The sequence below is a fragment of the Atractosteus spatula genome, chromosome 3, assembly GCF_055471065.1.
Source record: "Atractosteus spatula isolate fAtrSpa1 chromosome 3, fAtrSpa1.hap1, whole genome shotgun sequence".
Lineage (NCBI taxonomy): Eukaryota > Metazoa > Chordata > Actinopteri > Semionotiformes > Lepisosteidae > Atractosteus > Atractosteus spatula.
Window position 1 is genome coordinate 65422541 of NC_142708.1, and position 21424 is coordinate 65443964.

Consider the following 21424-nt stretch of genomic DNA (forward strand, 5'->3'; position numbering starts at 1 on the left):
GAGAACAGAAGCCAAGACCACAGATTATTCCGCTCTAAAGCCACTTCCTGGATTGCATGACGTTGGGCCTGTGTGAGGAGCAGGCAGTACTGCCGCAGTAAGTGGAGGTACGAAATCGGCTCCCCTACAGTCGCTGCAAGGGGAACAGCGCTGCCCACGACTCCAAGCAGCACCTGCACTATTAATTACCTTCCTCAGCGGTCAGATTACCGAGATGAAGGAGAGGGAGCAGACTGTGGTTCTGGAAGAGGTTTCAGAGCTGGATGCAGAAAAGCCAGTATATGCAAAAAGTGCTCTTGCTGCAATAATCATTACATTGATCTGTTAAGCAGCGTTTTTGCCACCATTCCGTCTAGAAAGAACGCAGCTGTAAGCGTCTTATACAATCTTTAAGAAAGTAAAAAGGAAAAAGGCTGAGGAGGACCAGAGTTCACTTCTCCCTTTATTATGCTCCAGTTACAGCTTTGTTCTGTGTACAAGGTCTGAATCTCCACACAGCTACCAGCAGCAGAGCAGAGACCACAAGCACAGTGGAGGCAGCTACTGCCAGCAAACCATAGCTGAAGACCTGGGGCACTGAGGAGAGAGCAGGCAGCAGTCAGTACACAGCCAGAGCAACACGCCAACACCGCTCACACAGTGGAGCCTCTCACCTTCAGACCAGAGCCGATGCGCTTCACCCTGGGCTGGGAGCTCAGAGGCAGTCAGGATCACTTCTCCACTAGAGACCACTGCAGTGTCTTTGGAGGAGCCCCCGCGTGCTGCAGCAACAGCCCTTCCTGGAAGAGGAACAGAAGAACTGCTGGGAGGACTGACGACCAGGATTCAGCAGCCAACAGCTACCCCTCAGCTGGAGCACTGGAGCCGACATGCGACAGGTACTCACTCCTCCTGCTGATGCAGGTTGGGACACAGCGGTCAGTAGCAGTAGGCTGGCACACCGCTGCACTGCAGTGGATGTAGACCTGGAGAGAGCAGAGCAGGGCTGAGAGAAGGTCAGCTGCCCTCGGGCATCAAGCTGGTGCCTCCCAGCCGCGGCTCCTTACCGTCTCCTTCAGGGGGAGCTGGGAGGCAGGGTCCACAAAAGTGAACATCCGGACCATGAAGCGCTGGTAGTGCGTTGGGTACAGCAGCCCTGAGGAGCCGCCCACAGGGATCAGAGTGGTCTGGTAGTTGTCATCTCTGTATGGGCACCTGCAACAGGAGGAGCAGGGTGAGAGCTCTGCCAGCAGGGGTCAGCAGTGGGGAATCCAGCAAGAGCTACAGAGGACAGGTTACCCAGCAACCAGGAGGCTCCACTGGGGCTGGCTCAGAGGGCTTGGGGTGGAAGTGGCCCAGCAGTCTCCCAGCGTCAGGACAATATTGGGATCTGTCCTCTGCAAGATGTGAACCTCCACATACACAGGATCCTGCAGGACCTTGGTCACAGGGTAGTCACCCTCGCTGTAGTAGGAGTCATACTGCTCTCCTGAGGAGGAGGAGGGAGCTTTAGCACTATTTCACCCTGCAGGGCAGCCGAGCAGAGCTGAAGGCTCAGCAGAGGTACCTCTCGCCAGTTGGAGCTCCACACGGAGAGGTCCTGGGGACACTGCTGGAGGGGGTGGAGAGACCGTATAGACCACTGCCTGCAGAGGAACCAGCTCATCATCTGCATACTTGCACTGGAAGAACAGCCTGCAGGAAGAAGCCGGCCATCAGGAACTGGCACAGGCCGAGGGGAGCCGAGGAAGGAGAAGGCAACCTGCCCACCTGTAGGCACTGTCCCTCGTGATGGAGCCATCAGGTCCCGGCCTCACCTCGAAGCTGGAGTTCATCAGGTTCTCATACACTACAGCACCAGCCTCCACCTGGAAGAGGGGTGGGGACATGACGGGCACAGCCTGCACACGCTGGCGCTCTGGGAACAAGACACTGGCTGCAACTCACCCTCATCCTGGTGCCACAGGCACTGACTGGGAACTTGAACATGGCAAAGCCAGCAGTGGTGCCAACAGGGCCACAGGCTGCACTGCCACCCCCCAGCAGACTGACCGAGTCCAGGCTCAGCGGAGGGCTGGTGGCATTCCTGGACACCACAACCACGAACTGACCATCCCTGGTGCACTGCACAGTCACTGAGGGGATACAAAGGCTGGATTCAGTCCCAGTATAAAAAAAGGAATCCTGCTCCGAAATGCGCAGGTTACACAAACCCACCGTCATTCCCATAGTAGCAGCGCCTCTGGCTTGTCTGATCAAAGCAACAGTTTCCTGCTTCACAGTCGGCTCTCGTGATGGTCGGGTCTCCACACACCACCTTGTCATTATCGCTCACCAGACATTTCTGATTCTGGGCTAGAGCCACATCCAGCAACACAAAAAGCAAGGCACACAGACTCCACACTTTCCCACTGACCCCAGACTTCTCCATGGCGGAACTCGGAGAGGAACTAGAGGAAAGCCGCGCTCAGCGCCTTAAGTTCTCTCTGCGCGCTGATCGGCTGAGCTCGGCGATTGGACAGCAGCAGGCTGAAGCGGGCGCACGAGGAGCTCAGACGCTCTGCGCGTCTCCAGGGTCAGGAATTGAGTCCAGGTGCGCAGATCGCTCTGCTGGTTCTCTCCAGCGTCATTCTTAAGAATTGTCTTCATCCGTGATGTGTTAACAAGTGAGGAAACAGAACCTCAGCGGTGATTTTGAAATCCAATTAAAATCAGCACTGCTTAAAATTGCACATCATTGGGCTGCTAATATATTTGGATGTTTGAGCCAGGAATCATTTGCTCTTGCTGGTTTAAAAGAAAGACGAAATAGTAGTGATGTCAGACTCGAAACGGCTTCGATTCATTTGGAGCAGAGCGTTACCATACTGTACACTGCTCCGAAGTCCGTATGAAAAGGCGCGTGACTAGGCCGAACGCGACTTCATTGCGTCACAGTTTCGAAATGTTTCAAATGTTTTGCCGGGATTCGGCACAGGAAAAATTAAGAGCAAGCTGGTGATCTGAGATCACGTTTTGACCATATACACATAAATGGAAAGTACAAAATGATATATCTGTTCCCCGGTTTGTGATTGGGTGCTACCTGTCATCACCTCATTTGCCACACCCTCGAAACGTTTTAAAAGTTATATAAAGCCTGTCTAAGCCTCGGTTTTTTGGCGAAGTCTTGCCTCAGCCTCCTGAGTGCCTTGTACTGAGCCGTGTTCTTACTGTCAGCCTGTTTTCCTGCCTCCACCTAGTTTCTTTCTTTGACTCCGAGCCTGCCTAGTCCACAGTACCCTGGGAGCTCCTGTTTGAACCTTCGCCTGTACACTGACCTTGATTTGTGAGAATTCTTAACAAATAGGACCTCTGCTTCGTCAAAATGATAGCAAATCATAACTTAAAAAGTACTGCACTGAAACCTTTGTGGAAAGCAATAGCAGAAATAATGATGAAGGTGAAACGCTTAAATCAAGTGCCATCAGTAACAAGGGAGGCGAGATCAGCAAAGCTGTGAAGATGGGAAAGTTTGATCGAAAACGTTCTAGAACTGTGCTTGTGTTGTTGACCTCAGGTATGCTTTAATCCGCTTGAGCTCTGAGGAGAGCGGCTACAGGTTGAATTCACACCTCCATTTAGTAAAATACTGGAGAAGCCGCACGGAAAGCAATGCGTTTTAATGCCGCTTACGTATAATCGCTGAACTGTGCGTTCACGCTTTTGTTTGTGCGGGTAGGGACGATTTTTAGCCAGGTGGGATTTATTTAGCCACACGGCCCGTGTACAATTGCGGCAAACGAGAATCTGCTAACTTCTAGCAAGAACACGTCGAATAGTCTACGTGTCTACCGTTTGTTAGTTACATGGATCTAACAGAGAGGAAGCTGGAGGATCTTGCGGCGGTTTTTCAGCCTTCGTTTACATCTCTTCTGCTCATGCAAGCTAATTTTGTTTAGGCTCTTGTCTTAGACTGTACTGTGCATTAGAACGAAAGCCTAAGAACAATACTGTTTAGAAAAACCCACACACTTAGTTTGAGAATACTGTAGAGCCATGCGCACGCAAGGCGGGCTGGGGACTAGGGGACTGTACTGTATATAGTGGGACGGAGGCTGGAAACAGGCTCTTCCCTTCGTGTCCGTTAGTGTAGGTGTAGCGCTGTAATCCCTGGCCCTGTGTGTGTGTGTGTACACCTTTCCCCGCTTCCGATTAACCTCTTTTTTCCGACTTCTACGCCCGCTCCATTCGGTACTGAACTCCGTGGTCGTAACAAAATATTTTCATCTCATAACGAAGTAAAAAAAGTCAGATCCCTTTAACCATGTAACTCCATAAAACCGAAGGAAAGGAGAATCATAGCAGGCGTCTCCGTGACAGTCAAGAGCCTCAGATGGCAACACTCTGAAAGTGTCTGCCCTGTGGCTCTCCTCTAACGTTCATAAAAGATGCTGTCTCACCTAGAACCTGACTTAGAAGAAAAAGCAGCCATCCATGTGCTGCTGTCAGGGACGTGTAACAGCCTGGAGTCCAGGCTGCTCCCATGAGTACTACAGCAGCAGTGAACAGTGAAGCAGCCATCATCAGCTGCAGAGAAGCTCCCCACCCATAGCATCTACTCTACAGAGTGGAGCTGCAGTTTAATGCTAAGCATCTGCACAAGAAAGGCTGTCAGACTAGCTGAAAGCCACTGGAGCCAGTGCAGTAACAGCCCAAGCCCACCAGGCATTGCTCGCCCTCTGCTCACAGTGCTTGTGGCAAAGACACTGAACGGGCTAGCATGGCGAGGACATGAGAGGTCAGCGCATTAAGCAGGTGTCAAGATCTATTGCACTGGCTTAACAAAGGAACAAGTATCACACAGAGACAGTTTCCAATCCCTCCTTTATTTCTCCATCACAGTCAGCTCAGTGGATTTACTCTGCAGTCTCCTGTAAAGGACAGTCCCCAGCACAGCCACACAGACCAGCCCCACCACTGCCCCCAGAGCAGCCAGGATCACAGGCTCAGCAGACACTCCTGGAAAGAGAGGACAGGTTAGCTCACACTGCTCTACCATAGAGATGCTTTTAGACCAGTTCAGTCCCACTGAGACTCCAGTCAGTATACAGGTTGGGTACTAAAGGCTTCCTCTACCTGTTGCATCACCTTCCTCCTGTGCTCTCAGCTGAGACCTCTGACCTGTCACCTCTGCTGGGCTGTCAACAGCCTGCTCTCCCAGCACAAACAGAGGACCAACTGTGGCATCGCCTTCCCACTCAGCAGCTGCAACTGGAAGGAATTCTGGATTGAAAAACCTACAGCGCTGCAGAAGACAGCATTCACTTTCACATAAACCTGACCAGGATTTTTTAAGGAGCATGTTGGAGGGAAGGACACCCTTTGTAACGCTCCTTTTCATGTCGCAATCCAGAGAACAGTTGCTTTTCCACATTTTGCCTACATTCCCCAAGAATAAGAGCAGGAGGGATCGTGTACAGCATACAGTGCCATGGTTTTCTATGAAGACTTCTGCTCACAATCCCTCAATGTACCAATGTTCATACTACTGGAGTGGAACACTAGCATCTACAAGAACTAGAAGCCCCTCTCCTCATTTTGAGAAACCACAAGCAAGAGAGAGTCTCACCCTCTTTAGATCCCAGATCCCTCTTCATTCTCATCCAGTGCCTGGATTTGGTAGTAGGACAGCTGGAGTCACAGCAGCTGCACACCTGATCACTCCCATCCACAGACCGCCACCTACAGCAGGACAGGCATCACTGCAGACACCCGCATCAGAGCACATTGCAGCCAACACCCTCCTCCTCACTTACACATTCCCAGTAGTGTAGCAGGCCTTGTTCAGGGAGTCCACACTCTGGGAAGCAGCAGTCACCTTCAGAAGGCAGGTGATGTAGATCTGGAACAGCACACCTTCAGTCAGAGGCTCCACTGCAGCTAAACCTCCTCACAGCCCAGAGGCCACAGGAAGACACTCACTGAGCTCCTGGCATCTTGATAGAACCTGAAGGCATCCAGCTCCATCCTCAGCTTGCTGTCCTGGGGTCTTGGCATGAACTGAGAACTGGAGCCGGTTGTTCTGGCATCAGTCAGGCACCTGGGGGAGAGGGGAGGTCATTGCAAGTGCACCGTCTGCACAGCAGTTCCTCCATCAGAAGGCACAGGACTCACCCGTGATTCTCAATGAAGGCATATCTGGGGGTAGAGGTCTGGTCAGGCACCAGGGTGGCCACACAGCTGTCCACAAAGAGCCGGAGGGGCTGGTGGTCGGCCTGGCCGACGGAGGCTTCAATATTCAGGACGTCCCCCAGGTAGAACACGTTGGAGGTCCTTGGGGAGCTCCAGTCATCTAGCATTGGAGAGGAGCCATTACTCATGGCGACGAATAGGTCCAGCAGGAAAATAGCAGAGAACCAGATGAACGTCTCCCAAATACAGATCCCTTCAAAGAGCTCCGGTTACTGGGAGCAAGCCTTCATAGACCCCCAGTCAAGCCAATTCAACAAAGCAATCTTCTCTAGCAGACATCCCCAGTGCGAAAGGGAGTCTTGCTGCACCTCTCCCTACAGGAGCACATACCAGCCATGAGCACCAGGGAGAAATCCAGGACATCCTCCGCAGACTTGGTGGAAGTGTAGGGGACCCAGGTGGGCTTCAGGGCGCTGCTGCTCACATTGTAAAACCTGGGAAAGAGACTCCGGCAGAGTGACACGGTCCTTATTCAGCCCTGGAGCTCCGTGGACCCTGCAGGACAGCAGATGCCTCCCTCACCTCATGTAGCGACACTCAATACCGACAACGGCGCCATTAGTTCTCACGATGGGGGTGTTGGCAATCGCCCGCGGGGTGTAGCTGAGAGAGAAGCTGTACACTAGCTCCTCTGGCGCGCTCTGGGAGAGAAGCGACAGGTGAAGCCGGCACACCACTAAAATACGAAGCTAGAATGTCAAAGCCGGACACCCTACCGTCAGCGAACTACGACACGCCTGCAGCTCGGACTCGAAGATCAGGACCTGCGCCGCGTCGTCTTGCCTTGTGGCCGCACAGTCTCCCAGACTGACGTCCGAGGAGTTGATCAGCTGACCGGTACCGAACAGGTCTCTCCTGACTTGCACCACGATTTGACTCTCCCCGCACGCTACCGACACAGCCCGCCCGAGCGGCGTATCCTGCTGTGGAAACCAAGGAGTTTTGTAGAACACAGCCCCCTTGTGCGTGATACCGGTTCGCCGTCCGGGAGCTGAGCGCCATGTAGCGGCGTCACAGAAAACGCCGCAACAAAAGAACACCAAGACGCTGAAGAGAGAAATGCCCGAAACCCACATTTTGTTTCCCACAGAGAACGAATCCATGATACCTACTGTTTGCGAAGTACGTCTTTTTAAAGGCACAGAGATATTCTCTCTTAATGAGGTTCAGGTTTGCCGACAGAGAAAGCAGATTCTCACGCGAACAAACTCAGTGTCCGCTCGTACTGAGGAGCCCGGATAGAGCGCGGGAGTCGGGGAAGATCAGAGCAGCGATCATGAAACAATAGGACCGGTGATGTTTTACGTATTCTTTTATTTAATGTTTCCATTTTCTCCGGCTGAGTCAGTGCGTTCTGTTGTAATTACGCATTATGATCCAATTTCTACCTTAAATGGCATCATGTCGTCCCAGTGCTGGCTGTGAAGACGTCCAGGGGGTGCACTTCGTAACCTTTCTTGAGGATTTTGAGAAAATAAAAATGTAAAACTACAGCAAAATCCAGTCCACCTCAGGCTAGGACTAAATCGCTGCTGATAACGTATTCTTAGTCAAATGTGTTTTTGCCTTAGTGTTAAATCACATAGGGCATTATGAAATTATAGAAAATGCAGGCAGGCCTTTCAATGTGTAGTTTTTTTATCTTACATTTCGTTTAACATGAATCCTAAATCCACTCAAATTACGTCTTAATTTGCGCTACACGTGTGATTTCAGATCAATGAACTGATTAGTCGTGTTGCCGAGACAAACCCGCTGCATTAGAGCATCAGAGAGCGAATGAGACAGTGTCGCGTAAGCAGGGAGAAGCCTGGGATGTTGGCGCTAATGAAGGAGCTGCAGACAGACGAGAGAACACGTGTACTCTGTGCCTGCGGGCTGAAATCGCACACATTAGGAAAATAAGTTTGAATTTCGACATTCGGCACAGCCAGCAGCCATTTCATCTGCAGCTCACAACTGGCAGCCCACTAAAGCTGAGCAGGTGTGAGCCTGGTCAGTACCTGGATGGGAGAGCTCCTGGGAACAACTAAGGTTTCTGCCAGAAGAGGAGTTAGTGGGGCCAGCAGGGGGCGCTAACCCTGTGGTCCATGTGGGTCCTAATGCCCCAGTATAGTGATGGGGACACTAGACTGTAAACAGGCGCCGTCCTTCGGCTGAGACGTAAAACCGAGGTCCTGACTCTCTGTGGTCATTAAAAATCCCAGGGCGTCTCTCTAAAAGAATCATGGCCTCCTAATAATCCCCATCTGTGAATCTTCTCCCCCCTGAGAGCTGGTGTGGTGAGCGTTCTGGCGCACTATGGCTGCCGTCGCATCCTCCAGGTGGTGGAGGGGAGTCCACATTACCAGAAAAGCGCTATACAAGTGGAAGTAAATAATTAATAATTGAAGTATTACTTCAGAATAATTACCACATACACTGGTGGTTCAAAATACAATTTGAAAGAGGTCAGTCTTCTTGCACGTTCAGCAGGGTTTAATCTTTTAAAGTTAATGCCTCATTTTTCTTTCAGACGAGGGCTTCCGAATCACGTGGGGAATTGAGATTGGTCAAAAATCCCCAAGTTGTCAAAGGTTTCTCTCCTAGCTTTTAACAGGATTAAAAGTTTCTCCAATTGTAGTAGAGGCAAATATTGCTCAAAATTCTTGCGATGCCAATAAACTGCGCCGATTGCAATATTCAACTGCATGATTGATCACTGATCCCAGACATTTTACACCCGTCACTAACCCCCCTTGAAATCATGTCATTTAGGTGATCATGAATGTTGGTGTTTTTGAGTGAAAAACCTGATTTTATTTTTATCATCAAGTATGGACCAGTGTCTCCCAAATGACCTCCCAGGTACCCCAAGTCCAATCCCGCCACTTCCATTTCTCTTCAGAGAACAGAAGCCAAGACCACAGATTATTCCGCTCTAAAGCCACTTCCTGGATTGCATGACGTTGGGCCTGTGTGAGGAGCAGGCAGTACTGCCGCAGTAAGTGGAGGTACGAAATCGGCTCCCCTACAGTCGCTGCAAGGGGAACAGCGCTGCCCACGACTCCAAGCAGCACCTGCACTATTAATTACCTTCCTCAGCGGTCAGATTACCGAGATGAAGGAGAGGGAGCAGACTGTGGTTCTGGAAGAGGTTTCAGAGCTGGATGCAGAAAAGCCAGTATATGCAAAAAGTGCTCTTGCTGCAATAATCATTACATTGATCTGTTAAGCAGCGTTTTTGCCACCATTCCGTCTAGAAAGAACGCAGCTGTAAGCGTCTTATACAATCTTTAAGAAAGTAAAAAGGAAAAAGGCTGAGGAGGACCAGAGTTCACTTCTCCCTTTATTATGCTCCAGTTACAGCTTTGTTCTGTGTACAAGGTCTGAATCTCCACACAGCTACCAGCAGCAGAGCAGAGACCACAAGCACAGTGGAGGCAGCTACTGCCAGCAAACCATAGCTGAAGACCTGGGGCACTGAGGAGAGAGCAGGCAGCAGTCAGTACACAGCCAGAGCAACACGCCAACACCGCTCACACAGTGGAGCCTCTCACCTTCAGACCAGAGCCGATGCGCTTCACCCTGGGCTGGGAGCTCAGAGGCAGTCAGGATCACTTCTCCACTAGAGACCACTGCAGTGTCTTTGGAGGAGCCCCCGCGTGCTGCAGCAACAGCCCTTCCTGGAAGAGGAACAGAAGAACTGCTGGGAGGACTGACGACCAGGATTCAGCAGCCAACAGCTACCCCTCAGCTGGAGCACTGGAGCCGACATGCGACAGGTACTCACTCCTCCTGCTGATGCAGGTTGGGACACAGCGGTCAGTAGCAGTAGGCTGGCACACCGCTGCACTGCAGTGGATGTAGACCTGGAGAGAGCAGAGCAGGGCTGAGAGAAGGTCAGCTGCCCTCGGGCATCAAGCTGGTGCCTCCCAGCCGCGGCTCCTTACCGTCTCCTTCAGGGGGAGCTGGGAGGCAGGGTCCACAAAAGTGAACATCCGGACCATGAAGCGCTGGTAGTGCGTTGGGTACAGCAGCCCTGAGGAGCCGCCCACAGGGATCAGAGTGGTCTGGTAGTTGTCATCTCTGTATGGGCACCTGCAACAGGAGGAGCAGGGTGAGAGCTCTGCCAGCAGGGGTCAGCAGTGGGGAATCCAGCAAGAGCTACAGAGGACAGGTTACCCAGCAACCAGGAGGCTCCACTGGGGCTGGCTCAGAGGGCTTGGGGTGGAAGTGGCCCAGCAGTCTCCCAGCGTCAGGACAATATTGGGATCTGTCCTCTGCAAGATGTGAACCTCCACATACACAGGATCCTGCAGGACCTTGGTCACAGGGTAGTCACCCTCACTGTAGTAGGAGTCATACTGCTCTCCTGAGGAGGAGGAGGGAGCTTTAGCACTATTTCACCCTGCAGGGCAGCCGAGCAGAGCTGAAGGCTCAGCAGAGGTACCTCTCGCCAGTTGGAGCTCCACACGGAGAGGTCCTGGGGACACTGCTGGAGGGGGTGGAGAGACCGTATAGACCACTGCCTGCAGAGGAACCAGCTCATCATCTGCATACTTGCACTGGAAGAACAGCCTGCAGGAAGAAGCCGGCCATCAGGAACTGGCACAGGCCGAGGGGAGCCGAGGAAGGAGAAGGCAACCTGCCCACCTGTAGGCACTGTCCCTCGTGATGGAGCCATCAGGTCCCGGCCTCACCTCGAAGCTGGAGTTCATCAGGTTCTCATACACTACAGCACCAGCCTCCACCTGGAAGAGGGGTGGGGACATGACGGGCACAGCCTGCACACGCTGGCGCTCTGGGAACAAGACACTGGCTGCAACTCACCCTCATCCTGGTGCCACAGGCACTGACTGGGAACTTGAACATGGCAAAGCCAGCAGTGGTGCCAACAGGGCCACAGGCTGCACTGCCACCCCCCAGCAGACTGACCGAGTCCAGGCTCAGCGGAGGGCTGGTGGCATTCCTGGACACCACAACCACGAACTGACCATCCCTGGTGCACTGCACAGTCACTGAGGGGATACAAAGGCTGGATTCAGTCCCAGTATAAAAAAAGGAATCCTGCTCCGAAATGCGCAGGTTACACAAACCCACCGTCATTCCCATAGTAGCAGCGCCTCTGGCTTGTCTGATCAAAGCAACAGTTTCCTGCTTCACAGTCGGCTCTCGTGATGGTCGGGTCTCCACACACCACCTTGTCATTATCGCTCACCAGACATTTCTGATTCTGGGCTAGAGCCACATCCAGCAACACAAAAAGCAAGGCACACAGACTCCACACTTTCCCACTGACCCCAGACTTCTCCATGGCGGAACTCGGAGAGGAACTAGAGGAAAGCCGCGCTCAGCGCCTTAAGTTCTCTCTGCGCGCTGATCGGCTGAGCTCGGCGATTGGACAGCAGCAGGCTGAAGCGGGCGCACGAGGAGCTCAGACGCTCTGCGCGTCTCCAGGGTCAGGAATTGAGTCCAGGTGCGCAGATCGCTCTGCTGGTTCTCTCCAGCGTCATTCTTAAGAATTGTCTTCATCCGTGATGTGTTAACAAGTGAGGAAACAGAACCTCAGCGGTGATTTTGAAATCCAATTAAAATCAGCACTGCTTAAAATTGCACATCATTGGGCTGCTAATATATTTGGATGTTTGAGCCAGGAATCATTTGCTCTTGCTGGTTTAAAAGAAAGACGAAATAGTAGTGATGTCAGACTCGAAACGGCTTCGATTCATTTGGAGCAGAGCGTTACCATACTGTACACTGCTCCGAAGTCCGTATGAAAAGGCGCGTGACTAGGCCGAACGCGACTTCATTGCGTCACAGTTTCGAAATGTTTCAAATGTTTTGCCGGGATTCGGCACAGGAAAAATTAAGAGCAAGCTGGTGATCTGAGATCACGTTTTGACCATATACACATAAATGGAAAGTACAAAATGATATATCTGTTCCCCGGTTTGTGATTGGGTGCTACCTGTCATCACCTCATTTGCCACACCCTCGAAACGTTTTAAAAGTTATATAAAGCCTGTCTAAGCCTCGGTTTTTTGGCGAAGTCTTGCCTCAGCCTCCTGAGTGCCTTGTACTGAGCCGTGTTCTTACTGTCAGCCTGTTTTCCTGCCTCCACCTAGTTTCTTTCTTTGACTCCGAGCCTGCCTAGTCCACAGTACCCTGGGAGCTCCTGTTTGAACCTTCGCCTGTACACTGACCTTGATTTGTGAGAATTCTTAACAAATAGGACCTCTGCTTCGTCAAAATGATAGCAAATCATAACTTAAAAAGTACTGCACTGAAACCTTTGTGGAAAGCAATAGCAGAAATAATGATGAAGGTGAAACGCTTAAATCAAGTGCCATCAGTAACAAGGGAGGCGAGATCAGCAAAGCTGTGAAGATGGGAAAGTTTGATCGAAAACGTTCTAGAACTGTGCTTGTGTTGTTGACCTCAGGTATGCTTTAATCCGCTTGAGCTCTGAGGAGAGCGGCTACAGGTTGAATTCACACCTCCATTTAGTAAAATACTGGAGAAGCCGCACGGAAAGCAATGCGTTTTAATGCCGCTTACGTATAATCGCTGAACTGTGCGTTCACGCTTTTGTTTGTGCGGGTAGGGACGATTTTTAGCCAGGTGGGATTTATTTAGCCACACGGCCCGTGTACAATTGCGGCAAACGAGAATCTGCTAACTTCTAGCAAGAACACGTCGAATAGTCTACGTGTCTACCGTTTGTTAGTTACATGGATCTAACAGAGAGGAAGCTGGAGGATCTTGCGGCGGTTTTTCAGCCTTCGTTTACATCTCTTCTGCTCATGCAAGCTAATTTTGTTTAGGCTCTTGTCTTAGACTGTACTGTGCATTAGAACGAAAGCCTAAGAACAATACTGTTTAGAAAAACCCACACACTTAGTTTGAGAATACTGTAGAGCCATGCGCACGCAAGGCGGGCTGGGGACTAGGGGACTGTACTGTATATAGTGGGACGGAGGCTGGAAACAGGCTCTTCCCTTCGTGTCCGTTAGTGTAGGTGTAGCGCTGTAATCCCTGGCCCTGTGTGTGTGTGTGTGTACACCTTTCCCCGCTTCCGATTAACCTCTTTTTTCCGACTTCTACGCCCGCTCCATTCGGTACTGAACTCCGTGGTCGTAACAAAATATTTTCATCTCATAACGAAGTAAAAAAAGTCAGATCCCTTTAACCATGTAACTCCATAAAACCGAAGGAAAGGAGAATCATAGCAGGCGTCTCCGTGACAGTCAAGAGCCTCAGATGGCAACACTCTGAAAGTGTCTGCCCTGTGGCTCTCCTCTAACGTTCATAAAAGATGCTGTCTCACCTAGAACCTGACTTAGAAGAAAAAGCAGCCATCCATGTGCTGCTGTCAGGGACGTGTAACAGCCTGGAGTCCAGGCTGCTCCCATGAGTACTACAGCAGCAGTGAACAGTGAAGCAGCCATCATCAGCTGCAGAGAAGCTCCCCACCCATAGCATCTACTCTACAGAGTGGAGCTGCAGTTTAATGCTAAGCATCTGCACAAGAAAGGCTGTCAGACTAGCTGAAAGCCACTGGAGCCAGTGCAGTAACAGCCCAAGCCCACCAGGCATTGCTCGCCCTCTGCTCACAGTGCTTGTGGCAAAGACACTGAACGGGCTAGCATGGCGAGGACATGAGAGGTCAGCGCATTAAGCAGGTGTCAAGATCTATTGCACTGGCTTAACAAAGGAACAAGTATCACACAGAGACAGTTTCCAATCCCTCCTTTATTTCTCCATCACAGTCAGCTCAGTGGATTTACTCTGCAGTCTCCTGTAAAGGACAGTCCCCAGCACAGCCACACAGACCAGCCCCACCACTGCCCCCAGAGCAGCCAGGATCACAGGCTCAGCAGACACTCCTGGAAAGAGAGGACAGGTTAGCTCACACTGCTCTACCATAGAGATGCTTTTAGACCAGTTCAGTCCCACTGAGACTCCAGTCAGTATACAGGTTGGGTACTAAAGGCTTCCTCTACCTGTTGCATCACCTTCCTCCTGTGCTCTCAGCTGAGACCTCTGACCTGTCACCTCTGCTGGGCTGTCAACAGCCTGCTCTCCCAGCACAAACAGAGGACCAACTGTGGCATCGCCTTCCCACTCAGCAGCTGCAACTGGAAGGAATTCTGGATTGAAAAACCTACAGCGCTGCAGAAGACAGCATTCACTTTCACATAAACCTGACCAGGATTTTTTAAGGAGCATGTTGGAGGGAAGGACACCCTTTGTAACGCTCCTTTTCATGTCGCAATCCAGAGAACAGTTGCTTTTCCACATTTTGCCTACATTCCCCAAGAATAAGAGCAGGAGGGATCGTGTACAGCATACAGTGCCATGGTTTTCTATGAAGACTTCTGCTCACAATCCCTCAATGTACCAATGTTCATACTACTGGAGTGGAACACTAGCATCTACAAGAACTAGAAGCCCCTCTCCTCATTTTGAGAAACCACAAGCAAGAGAGAGTCTCACCCTCTTTAGATCCCAGATCCCTCTTCATTCTCATCCAGTGCCTGGATTTGGTAGTAGGACAGCTGGAGTCACAGCAGCTGCACACCTGATCACTCCCATCCACAGACCGCCACCTACAGCAGGACAGGCATCACTGCAGACACCCGCATCAGAGCACATTGCAGCCAACACCCTCCTCCTCACTTACACATTCCCAGTAGTGTAGCAGGCCTTGTTCAGGGAGTCCACACTCTGGGAAGCAGCAGTCACCTTCAGAAGGCAGGTGATGTAGATCTGGAACAGCACACCTTCAGTCAGAGGCTCCACTGCAGCTAAACCTCCTCACAGCCCAGAGGCCACAGGAAGACACTCACTGAGCTCCTGGCATCTTGATAGAACCTGAAGGCATCCAGCTCCATCCTCAGCTTGCTGTCCTGGGGTCTTGGCATGAACTGAGAACTGGAGCCGGTTGTTCTGGCATCAGTCAGGCACCTGGGGGAGAGGGGAGGTCATTGCAAGTGCACCGTCTGCACAGCAGTTCCTCCATCAGAAGGCACAGGACTCACCCGTGATTCTCAATGAAGGCATATCTGGGGGTAGAGGTCTGGTCAGGCACCAGGGTGGCCACACAGCTGTCCACAAAGAGCCGGAGGGGCTGGTGGTCGGCCTGGCTGACGGAGGCTTCAATATTCAGGACGTCCCCCAGGTAGAACACGTTGGAGGTCCTTGGGGAGCTCCAGTCATCTAGCATTGGAGAGGAGCCATTACTCATGGCGACGAATAGGTCCAGCAGGAAAATAGCAGAGAACCAGATGAACGTCTCCCAAATACAGATCCCTTCAAAGAGCTCCGGTTACTGGGAGCAAGCCTTCATAGACCCCCAGTCAAGCCAATTCAACAAAGCAATCTTCTCTAGCAGACATCCCCAGTGCGAAAGGGAGTCTTGCTGCACCTCTCCCTACAGGAGCACATACCAGCCATGAGCACCAGGGAGAAATCCAGGACATCCTCCGCAGACTTGGTGGAAGTGTAGGGGACCCAGGTGGGCTTCAGGGCGCTGCTGCTCACATTGTAAAACCTGGGAAAGAGACTCCGGCAGAGTGACACGGTCCTTATTCAGCCCTGGAGCTCCGTGGACCCTGCAGGACAGCAGATGCCTCCCTCACCTCATGTAGCGACACTCAATACCGACAACGGCGCCATTAGTTCTCACGATGGGGGTGTTGGCAATCGCCCGCGGGGTGTAGCTGAGAGAGAAGCTGTACACTAGCTCCTCTGGCGCGCTCTGGGAGAGAAGCGACAGGTGAAGCCGGCACACCACTAAAATACGAAGCTAGAATGTCAAAGCCGGACACCCTACCGTCAGCGAACTACGACACGCCTGCAGCTCGGACTCGAAGATCAGGACCTGCGCCGCGTCGTCTTGCCTTGTGGCCGCACAGTCTCCCAGACTGACGTCCGAGGAGTTGATCAGCTGACCGGTACCGAACAGGTCTCTCCTGACTTGCACCACGATTTGACTCTCCCCGCACGCTACCGACACAGCCCGCCCGAGCGGCGTATCCTGCTGTGGAAACCAAGGAGTTTTGTAGAACACAGCCCCCTTGTGCGTGATACCGGTTCGCCGTCCGGGAGCTGAGCGCCATGTAGCGGCGTCACAGAAAACGCCGCAACAAAAGAACACCAAGACGCTGAAGAGAGAAATGCCCGAAACCCACATTTTGTTTCCCACAGAGAACGAATCCATGATACCTACTGTTTGCGAAGTACGTCTTTTTAAAGGCACAGAGATATTCTCTCTTAATGAGGTTCAGGTTTGCCGACAGAGAAAGCAGATTCTCACGCGAACAAACTCAGTGTCCGCTCGTACTGAGGAGCCCGGATAGAGCGCGGGAGTCGGGGAAGATCAGAGCAGCGATCATGAAACAATAGGACCGGTGATGTTTTACGTATTCTTTTATTTAATGTTTCCATTTTCTCCGGCTGAGTCAGTGCGTTCTGTTGTAATTACGCATTATGATCCAATTTCTACCTTAAATGGCATCATGTCGTCCCAGTGCTGGCTGTGAAGACGTCCAGGGGGTGCACTTCGTAACCTTTCTTGAGGATTTTGAGAAAATAAAAATGTAAAACTACAGCAAAATCCAGTCCACCTCAGGCTAGGACTAAATCGCTGCTGATAACGTATTCTTAGTCAAATGTGTTTTTGCCTTAGTGTTAAATCACATAGGGCATTATGAAATTATAGAAAATGCAGGCAGGCCTTTCAATGTGTAGTTTTTTTATCTTACATTTCGTTTAACATGAATCCTAAATCCACTCAAATTACGTCTTAATTTGCGCTACACGTGTGATTTCAGATCAATGAACTGATTAGTCGTGTTGCCGAGACAAACCCGCTGCATTAGAGCATCAGAGAGCGAATGAGACAGTGTCGCGTAAGCAGGGAGAAGCCTGGGATGTTGGCGCTAATGAAGGAGCTGCAGACAGACGAGAGAACACGTGTACTCTGTGCCTGCGGGCTGAAATCGCACACATTAGGAAAATAAGTTTGAATTTCGACATTCGGCACAGCCAGCAGCCATTTCATCTGCAGCTCACAACTGGCAGCCCACTAAAGCTGAGCAGGTGTGAGCCTGGTCAGTACCTGGATGGGAGAGCTCCTGGGAACAACTAAGGTTTCTGCCAGAAGAGGAGTTAGTGGGGCCAGCAGGGGGCGCTAACCCTGTGGTCCATGTGGGTCCTAATGCCCCAGTATAGTGATGGGGACACTAGACTGTAAACAGGCGCCGTCCTTCGGCTGAGACGTAAAACCGAGGTCCTGACTCTCTGTGGTCATTAAAAATCCCAGGGCGTCTCTCTAAAAGAATCATGGCCTCCTAATAATCCCCATCTGTGAATCTTCTCCCCCCTGAGAGCTGGTGTGGTGAGCGTTCTGGCGCACTATGGCTGCCGTCGCATCCTCCAGGTGGTGGAGGGGAGTCCACATTACCAGAAAAGCGCTATACAAGTGGAAGTAAATAATTAATAATTGAAGTATTACTTCAGAATAATTACCACATACACTGGTGGTTCAAAATACAATTTGAAAGAGGTCAGTCTTCTTGCACGTTCAGCAGGGTTTAATCTTTTAAAGTTAATGCCTCATTTTTCTTTCAGACGAGGGCTTCCGAATCACGTGGGGAATTGAGATTGGTCAAAAATCCCCAAGTTGTCAAAGGTTTCTCTCCTAGCTTTTAACAGGATTAAAAGTTTCTCCAATTGTAGTAGAGGCAAATATTGCTCAAAATTCTTGCGATGCCAATAAACTGCGCCGATTGCAATATTCAACTGCATGATTGATCACTGATCCCAGACATTTTACACCCGTCACTAACCCCCCTTGAAATCATGTCATTTAGGTGATCATGAATGTTGGTGTTTTTGAGTGAAAAACCTGATTTTATTTTTATCATCAAGTATGGACCAGTGTCTCCCAAATGACCGCCCAGGTACCCCAAGTCCAATCCCGCCACTTCCATTTCTCTTCAGAGAACAGAAGCCAAGACCACAGATTATTCCGCTCTAAAGCCACTTCCTGGATTGCATGACGTTGGGCCTGTGTGAGGAGCAGGCAGTACTGCCGCAGTAAGTGGAGGTACGAAATCGGCTCCCCTACAGTCGCTGCAAGGGGAACAGCGCTGCCCACGACTCCAAGCAGCACCTGCACTATTAATTACCTTCCTCAGCGGTCAGATTACCGAGATGAAGGAGAGGGAGCAGACTGTGGTTCTGGAAGAGGTTTCAGAGCTGGATGCAGAAAAGCCAGTATATGCAAAAAGTGCTCTTGCTGCAATAATCATTACATTGATCTGTTAAGCAGCGTTTTTGCCACCATTCCGTCTAGAAAGAACGCAGCTGTAAGCGTCTTATACAATCTTTAAGAAAGTAAAAAGGAAAAAGGCTGAGGAGGACCAGAGTTCACTTCTCCCTTTATTATGCTCCAGTTACAGCTTTGTTCTGTGTACAAGGTCTGAATCTCCACACAGCTACCAGCAGCAGAGCAGAGACCACAAGCACAGTGGAGGCAGCTACTGCCAGCAAACCATAGCTGAAGACCTGGGGCACTGAGGAGAGAGCAGGCAGCAGTCAGTACACAGCCAGAGCAACACGCCAACACCGCTCACACAGTGGAGCCTCTCACCTTCAGACCAGAGCCGATGCGCTTCACCCTGGGCTGGGAGCTCAGAGGCAGTCAGGATCACTTCTCCACTAGAGACCACTGCAGTGTCTTTGGAGGAGCCCCCGCGTGCTGCAGCAACAGCCCTTCCTGGAAGAGGAACAGAAGAACTGCTGGGAGGACTGACGACCAGGATTCAGCAGCCAACAGCTACCCCTCAGCTGGAGCACTGGAGCCGACATGCGACAGGTACTCACTCCTCCTGCTGATGCAGGTTGGGACACAGCGGTCAGTAGCAGTAGGCTGGCACACCGCTGCACTGCAGTGGATGTAGACCTGGAGAGAGCAGAGCAGGGCTGAGAGAAGGTCAGCTGCCCTCGGGCATCAAGCTGGTGCCTCCCAGCCGCGGCTCCTTACCGTCTCCTTCAGGGGGAGCTGGGAGGCAGGGTCCACAAAAGTGAACATCCGGACCATGAAGCGCTGGTAGTGCGTTGGGTACAGCAGCCCTGAGGAGCCGCCCACAGGGATCAGAGTGGTCTGGTAGTTGTCATCTCTGTATGGGCACCTGCAACAGGAGGAGCAGGGTGAGAGCTCTGCCAGCAGGGGTCAGCAGTGGGGAATCCAGCAAGAGCTACAGAGGACAGGTTACCCAGCAACCAGGAGGCTCCACTGGGGCTGGCTCAGAGGGCTTGGGGTGGAAGTGGCCCAGCAGTCTCCCAGCGTCAGGACAATATTGGGATCTGTCCTCTGCAAGATGTGAACCTCCACATACACAGGATCCTGCAGGACCTTGGTCACAGGGTAGTCACCCTCACTGTAGTAGGAGTCATACTGCTCTCCTGAGGAGGAGGAGGGAGCTTTAGCACTATTTCACCCTGCAGGGCAGCCGAGCAGAGCTGAAGGCTCAGCAGAGGTACCTCTCGCCAGTTGGAGCTCCACACGGAGAGGTCCTGGGGACACTGCTGGAGGGGGTGGAGAGACCGTATAGACCACTGCCTGCAGAGGAACCAGCTCATCATCTGCATACTTGCACTGGAAGAACAGCCTGCAGGAAGAAGCCGGCCATCAGGAACTGGCACAGGCCGAGGGGAGCCGAGGAAGGAGAAGGCAACCTGCCCACCTGTAGGCACTGTCCCTCGTGATGGAGCCATCAGGTCCCGGCCTCACCTCGAAGCTGGAGTTCATCAGGTTCTCATACACTACAGCACCAGCCTCCACCTGGAAGAGGGGTGGGGACATGACGGGCACAGCCTGCACACGCTGGCGCTCTGGGAACAAGACACTGGCTGCAACTCACCCTCATCCTGGTGCCACAGGCACTGACTGGGAACTTGAACATGGCAAAGCCAGCAGTGGTGCCAACAGGGCCACAGGCTGCACTGCCACCCCCCAGCAGACTGACCGAGTCCAGGCTCAGCGGAGGGCTGGTGGCATTCCTGGACACCACAACCACGAACTGACCATCCCTGGTGCACTGCACAGTCACTGAGGGGATACAAAGGCTGGATTCAGTCCCAGTATAAAAAAAGGAATCCTGCTCCGAAATGCGCAGGTTACACAAACCCACCGTCATTCCCATAGTAGCAGCGCCTCTGGCTTGTCTGATCAAAGCAACAGTTTCCTGCTTCACAGTCGGCTCTCGTGATGGTCGGGTCTCCACACACCACCTTGTCATTATCGCTCACCAGACATTTCTGATTCTGGGCTAGAGCCACATCCAGCAACACAAAAAGCAAGGCACACAGACTCCACACTTTCCCACTGACCCCAGACTTCTCCATGGCGGAACTCGGAGAGGAACTAGAGGAAAGCCGCGCTCAGCGCCTTAAGTTCTCTCTGCGCGCTGATCGGCTGAGCTCGGCGATTGGACAGCAGCAGGCTGAAGCGGGCGCACGAGGAGCTCAGACGCTCTGCGCGTCTCCAGGGTCAGGAATTGAGTCCAGGTGCGCAGATCGCTCTGCTGGTTCTCTCCAGCGTCATTCTTAAGAATTGTCTTCATCCGTGATGTGTTAACAAGTGAGGAAACAGAACCTCAGCGGTGATTTTGAAATCCAATTAAAATCAGCACTGCTTAAAATTGCACATCATTGGGCTGCTAATATATTTGGATGTTTGAGCCAGGAATCATTTGCTCTTGCTGGTTTAAAAGAAAGACGAAATAGTAGTGATGTCAGACTCGAAACGGCTTCGATTCATTTGGAGCAGAGCGTTACCATACTGTACACTGCTCCGAAGTCCGTATGAAAAGGCGCGTGACTAGGCCGAACGCGACTTCATTGCGTCACAGTTTCGAAATGTTTCAAATGTTTTGCCGGGATTCGGCACAGGAAAAATTAAGAGCAAGCTGGTGATCTGAGATCACGTTTTGACCATATACACATAAATGGAAAGTACAAAATGATATATCTGTTCCCCGGTTTGTGATTGGGTGCTACCTGTCATCACCTCATTTGCCACACCCTCGAAACGTTTTAAAAGTTATATAAAGCCTGTCTAAGCCTCGGTTTTTTGGCGAAGTCTTGCCTCAGCCTCCTGAGTGCCTTGTACTGAGCCGTGTTCTTACTGTCAGCCTGTTTTCCTGCCTCCACCTAGTTT

General features: G+C 51.6%; 5 protein-coding genes across 5 annotated transcripts; all 5 read right to left on the bottom strand.

Moving 5' to 3' along the window:
• Positions 1-445: 445 nt before the first annotated feature.
• LOC148838229 (zona pellucida sperm-binding protein 4-like) lies at positions 446-2410 on the bottom strand. The gene is made up of 9 exons (XM_088910581.1): positions 2197-2410; positions 1927-2114; positions 1750-1847; positions 1547-1674; positions 1279-1468; positions 1047-1194; positions 887-965; positions 654-779; positions 446-576 (listed from the first exon to the last, which is right to left on the bottom strand). Exons 1-9 carry the CDS (start codon positions 2408-2410, stop codon positions 446-448), a joined length of 1302 nt encoding a protein of 433 aa, XP_088766707.1.
• A 2436-nt stretch (positions 2411-4846) lies between these two features.
• LOC148838230 (zona pellucida sperm-binding protein 3-like) lies at positions 4847-7316 on the bottom strand. Its single transcript, XM_088910578.1, has 9 exons — positions 6930-7316; positions 6736-6854; positions 6544-6647; positions 6136-6313; positions 5944-6061; positions 5778-5863; positions 5591-5703; positions 5098-5232; positions 4847-4980 (listed from the first exon to the last, which is right to left on the bottom strand). Exons 1-9 carry the CDS (start codon positions 7314-7316, stop codon positions 4847-4849), a joined length of 1374 nt encoding a protein of 457 aa, XP_088766704.1.
• A 2228-nt stretch (positions 7317-9544) lies between these two features.
• Positions 9545-11509, bottom strand: LOC148838231 (zona pellucida sperm-binding protein 4-like). Its single transcript, XM_088910585.1, has 9 exons — positions 11296-11509; positions 11026-11213; positions 10849-10946; positions 10646-10773; positions 10378-10567; positions 10146-10293; positions 9986-10064; positions 9753-9878; positions 9545-9675 (listed from the first exon to the last, which is right to left on the bottom strand). Exons 1-9 carry the CDS (start codon positions 11507-11509, stop codon positions 9545-9547), a joined length of 1302 nt encoding a protein of 433 aa, XP_088766711.1.
• A 2438-nt stretch (positions 11510-13947) lies between these two features.
• Positions 13948-16417, bottom strand: LOC148838232 (zona pellucida sperm-binding protein 3-like). The gene is made up of 9 exons (XM_088910573.1): positions 16031-16417; positions 15837-15955; positions 15645-15748; positions 15237-15414; positions 15045-15162; positions 14879-14964; positions 14692-14804; positions 14199-14333; positions 13948-14081 (listed from the first exon to the last, which is right to left on the bottom strand). Exons 1-9 carry the CDS (start codon positions 16415-16417, stop codon positions 13948-13950), a joined length of 1374 nt encoding a protein of 457 aa, XP_088766699.1.
• Positions 16418-18645: 2228 nt separating this feature from the next.
• Positions 18646-20610, bottom strand: LOC148838233 (zona pellucida sperm-binding protein 4-like). The gene is made up of 9 exons (XM_088910586.1): positions 20397-20610; positions 20127-20314; positions 19950-20047; positions 19747-19874; positions 19479-19668; positions 19247-19394; positions 19087-19165; positions 18854-18979; positions 18646-18776 (listed from the first exon to the last, which is right to left on the bottom strand). The coding sequence occupies exons 1-9, from the start codon at positions 20608-20610 to the stop codon at positions 18646-18648; spliced, it is 1302 nt and encodes a 433-aa protein (XP_088766712.1).
• Between the last annotated feature and the right edge of the window lie 814 nt (positions 20611-21424).

Excerpts from the sequence above, each read along its gene's own strand:
- LOC148838229 (XM_088910581.1), bottom strand. The coding sequence starts at position 2,410 with ATGGAGAAGTCTGGGGTCAGTGGGAAAGTGTGGAGTCTGTGTGCCTTG. Across the intron at positions 1,675-1,749 it reads ACGAGGGACAGTGCCTACAG|GCTGTTCTTCCAGTGCAAGT; the intron begins GTGGGCAGGTTG and ends TTCTTCCTGCAG. Across the intron at positions 780-886 it reads AACCTGCATCAGCAGGAGGA|GAAGGGCTGTTGCTGCAGCA; the intron begins GTGAGTACCTGT and ends TTCCTCTTCCAG.
- LOC148838230 (XM_088910578.1), bottom strand. The coding sequence starts at position 7,316 with ATGGATTCGTTCTCTGTGGGAAACAAAATGTGGGTTTCGGGCATTTCT. Across the intron at positions 6,648-6,735 it reads ATTGAGTGTCGCTACATGAG|GTTTTACAATGTGAGCAGCA; the intron begins GTGAGGGAGGCA and ends TCTCTTTCCCAG. Across the intron at positions 5,864-5,943 it reads ATCAAGATGCCAGGAGCTCA|ATCTACATCACCTGCCTTCT; the intron begins GTGAGTGTCTTC and ends GTGCTGTTCCAG.
- LOC148838231 (XM_088910585.1), bottom strand. The coding sequence starts at position 11,509 with ATGGAGAAGTCTGGGGTCAGTGGGAAAGTGTGGAGTCTGTGTGCCTTG. Across the intron at positions 10,947-11,025 it reads CCTGTGGCACCAGGATGAGG|GTGGAGGCTGGTGCTGTAGT; the intron begins GTGAGTTGCAGC and ends CCCCTCTTCCAG. Across the intron at positions 10,568-10,645 it reads GGAGCTCCAACTGGCGAGAG|GAGAGCAGTATGACTCCTAC; the intron begins GTACCTCTGCTG and ends CCTCCTCCTCAG.
- LOC148838232 (XM_088910573.1), bottom strand. The coding sequence starts at position 16,417 with ATGGATTCGTTCTCTGTGGGAAACAAAATGTGGGTTTCGGGCATTTCT. Across the intron at positions 15,415-15,644 it reads CTCCCTGGTGCTCATGGCTG|ATGACTGGAGCTCCCCAAGG; the intron begins GTATGTGCTCCT and ends CTCCAATGCTAG. Across the intron at positions 15,163-15,236 it reads GCCTTCATTGAGAATCACGG|GTGCCTGACTGATGCCAGAA; the intron begins GTGAGTCCTGTG and ends CCTCTCCCCCAG.
- LOC148838233 (XM_088910586.1), bottom strand. The coding sequence starts at position 20,610 with ATGGAGAAGTCTGGGGTCAGTGGGAAAGTGTGGAGTCTGTGTGCCTTG. Across the intron at positions 19,166-19,246 it reads AGCTCCCCCTGAAGGAGACG|GTCTACATCCACTGCAGTGC; the intron begins GTAAGGAGCCGC and ends TGCTCTCTCCAG. Across the intron at positions 18,777-18,853 it reads GCATCGGCTCTGGTCTGAAG|TGCCCCAGGTCTTCAGCTAT; the intron begins GTGAGAGGCTCC and ends CTCTCTCCTCAG.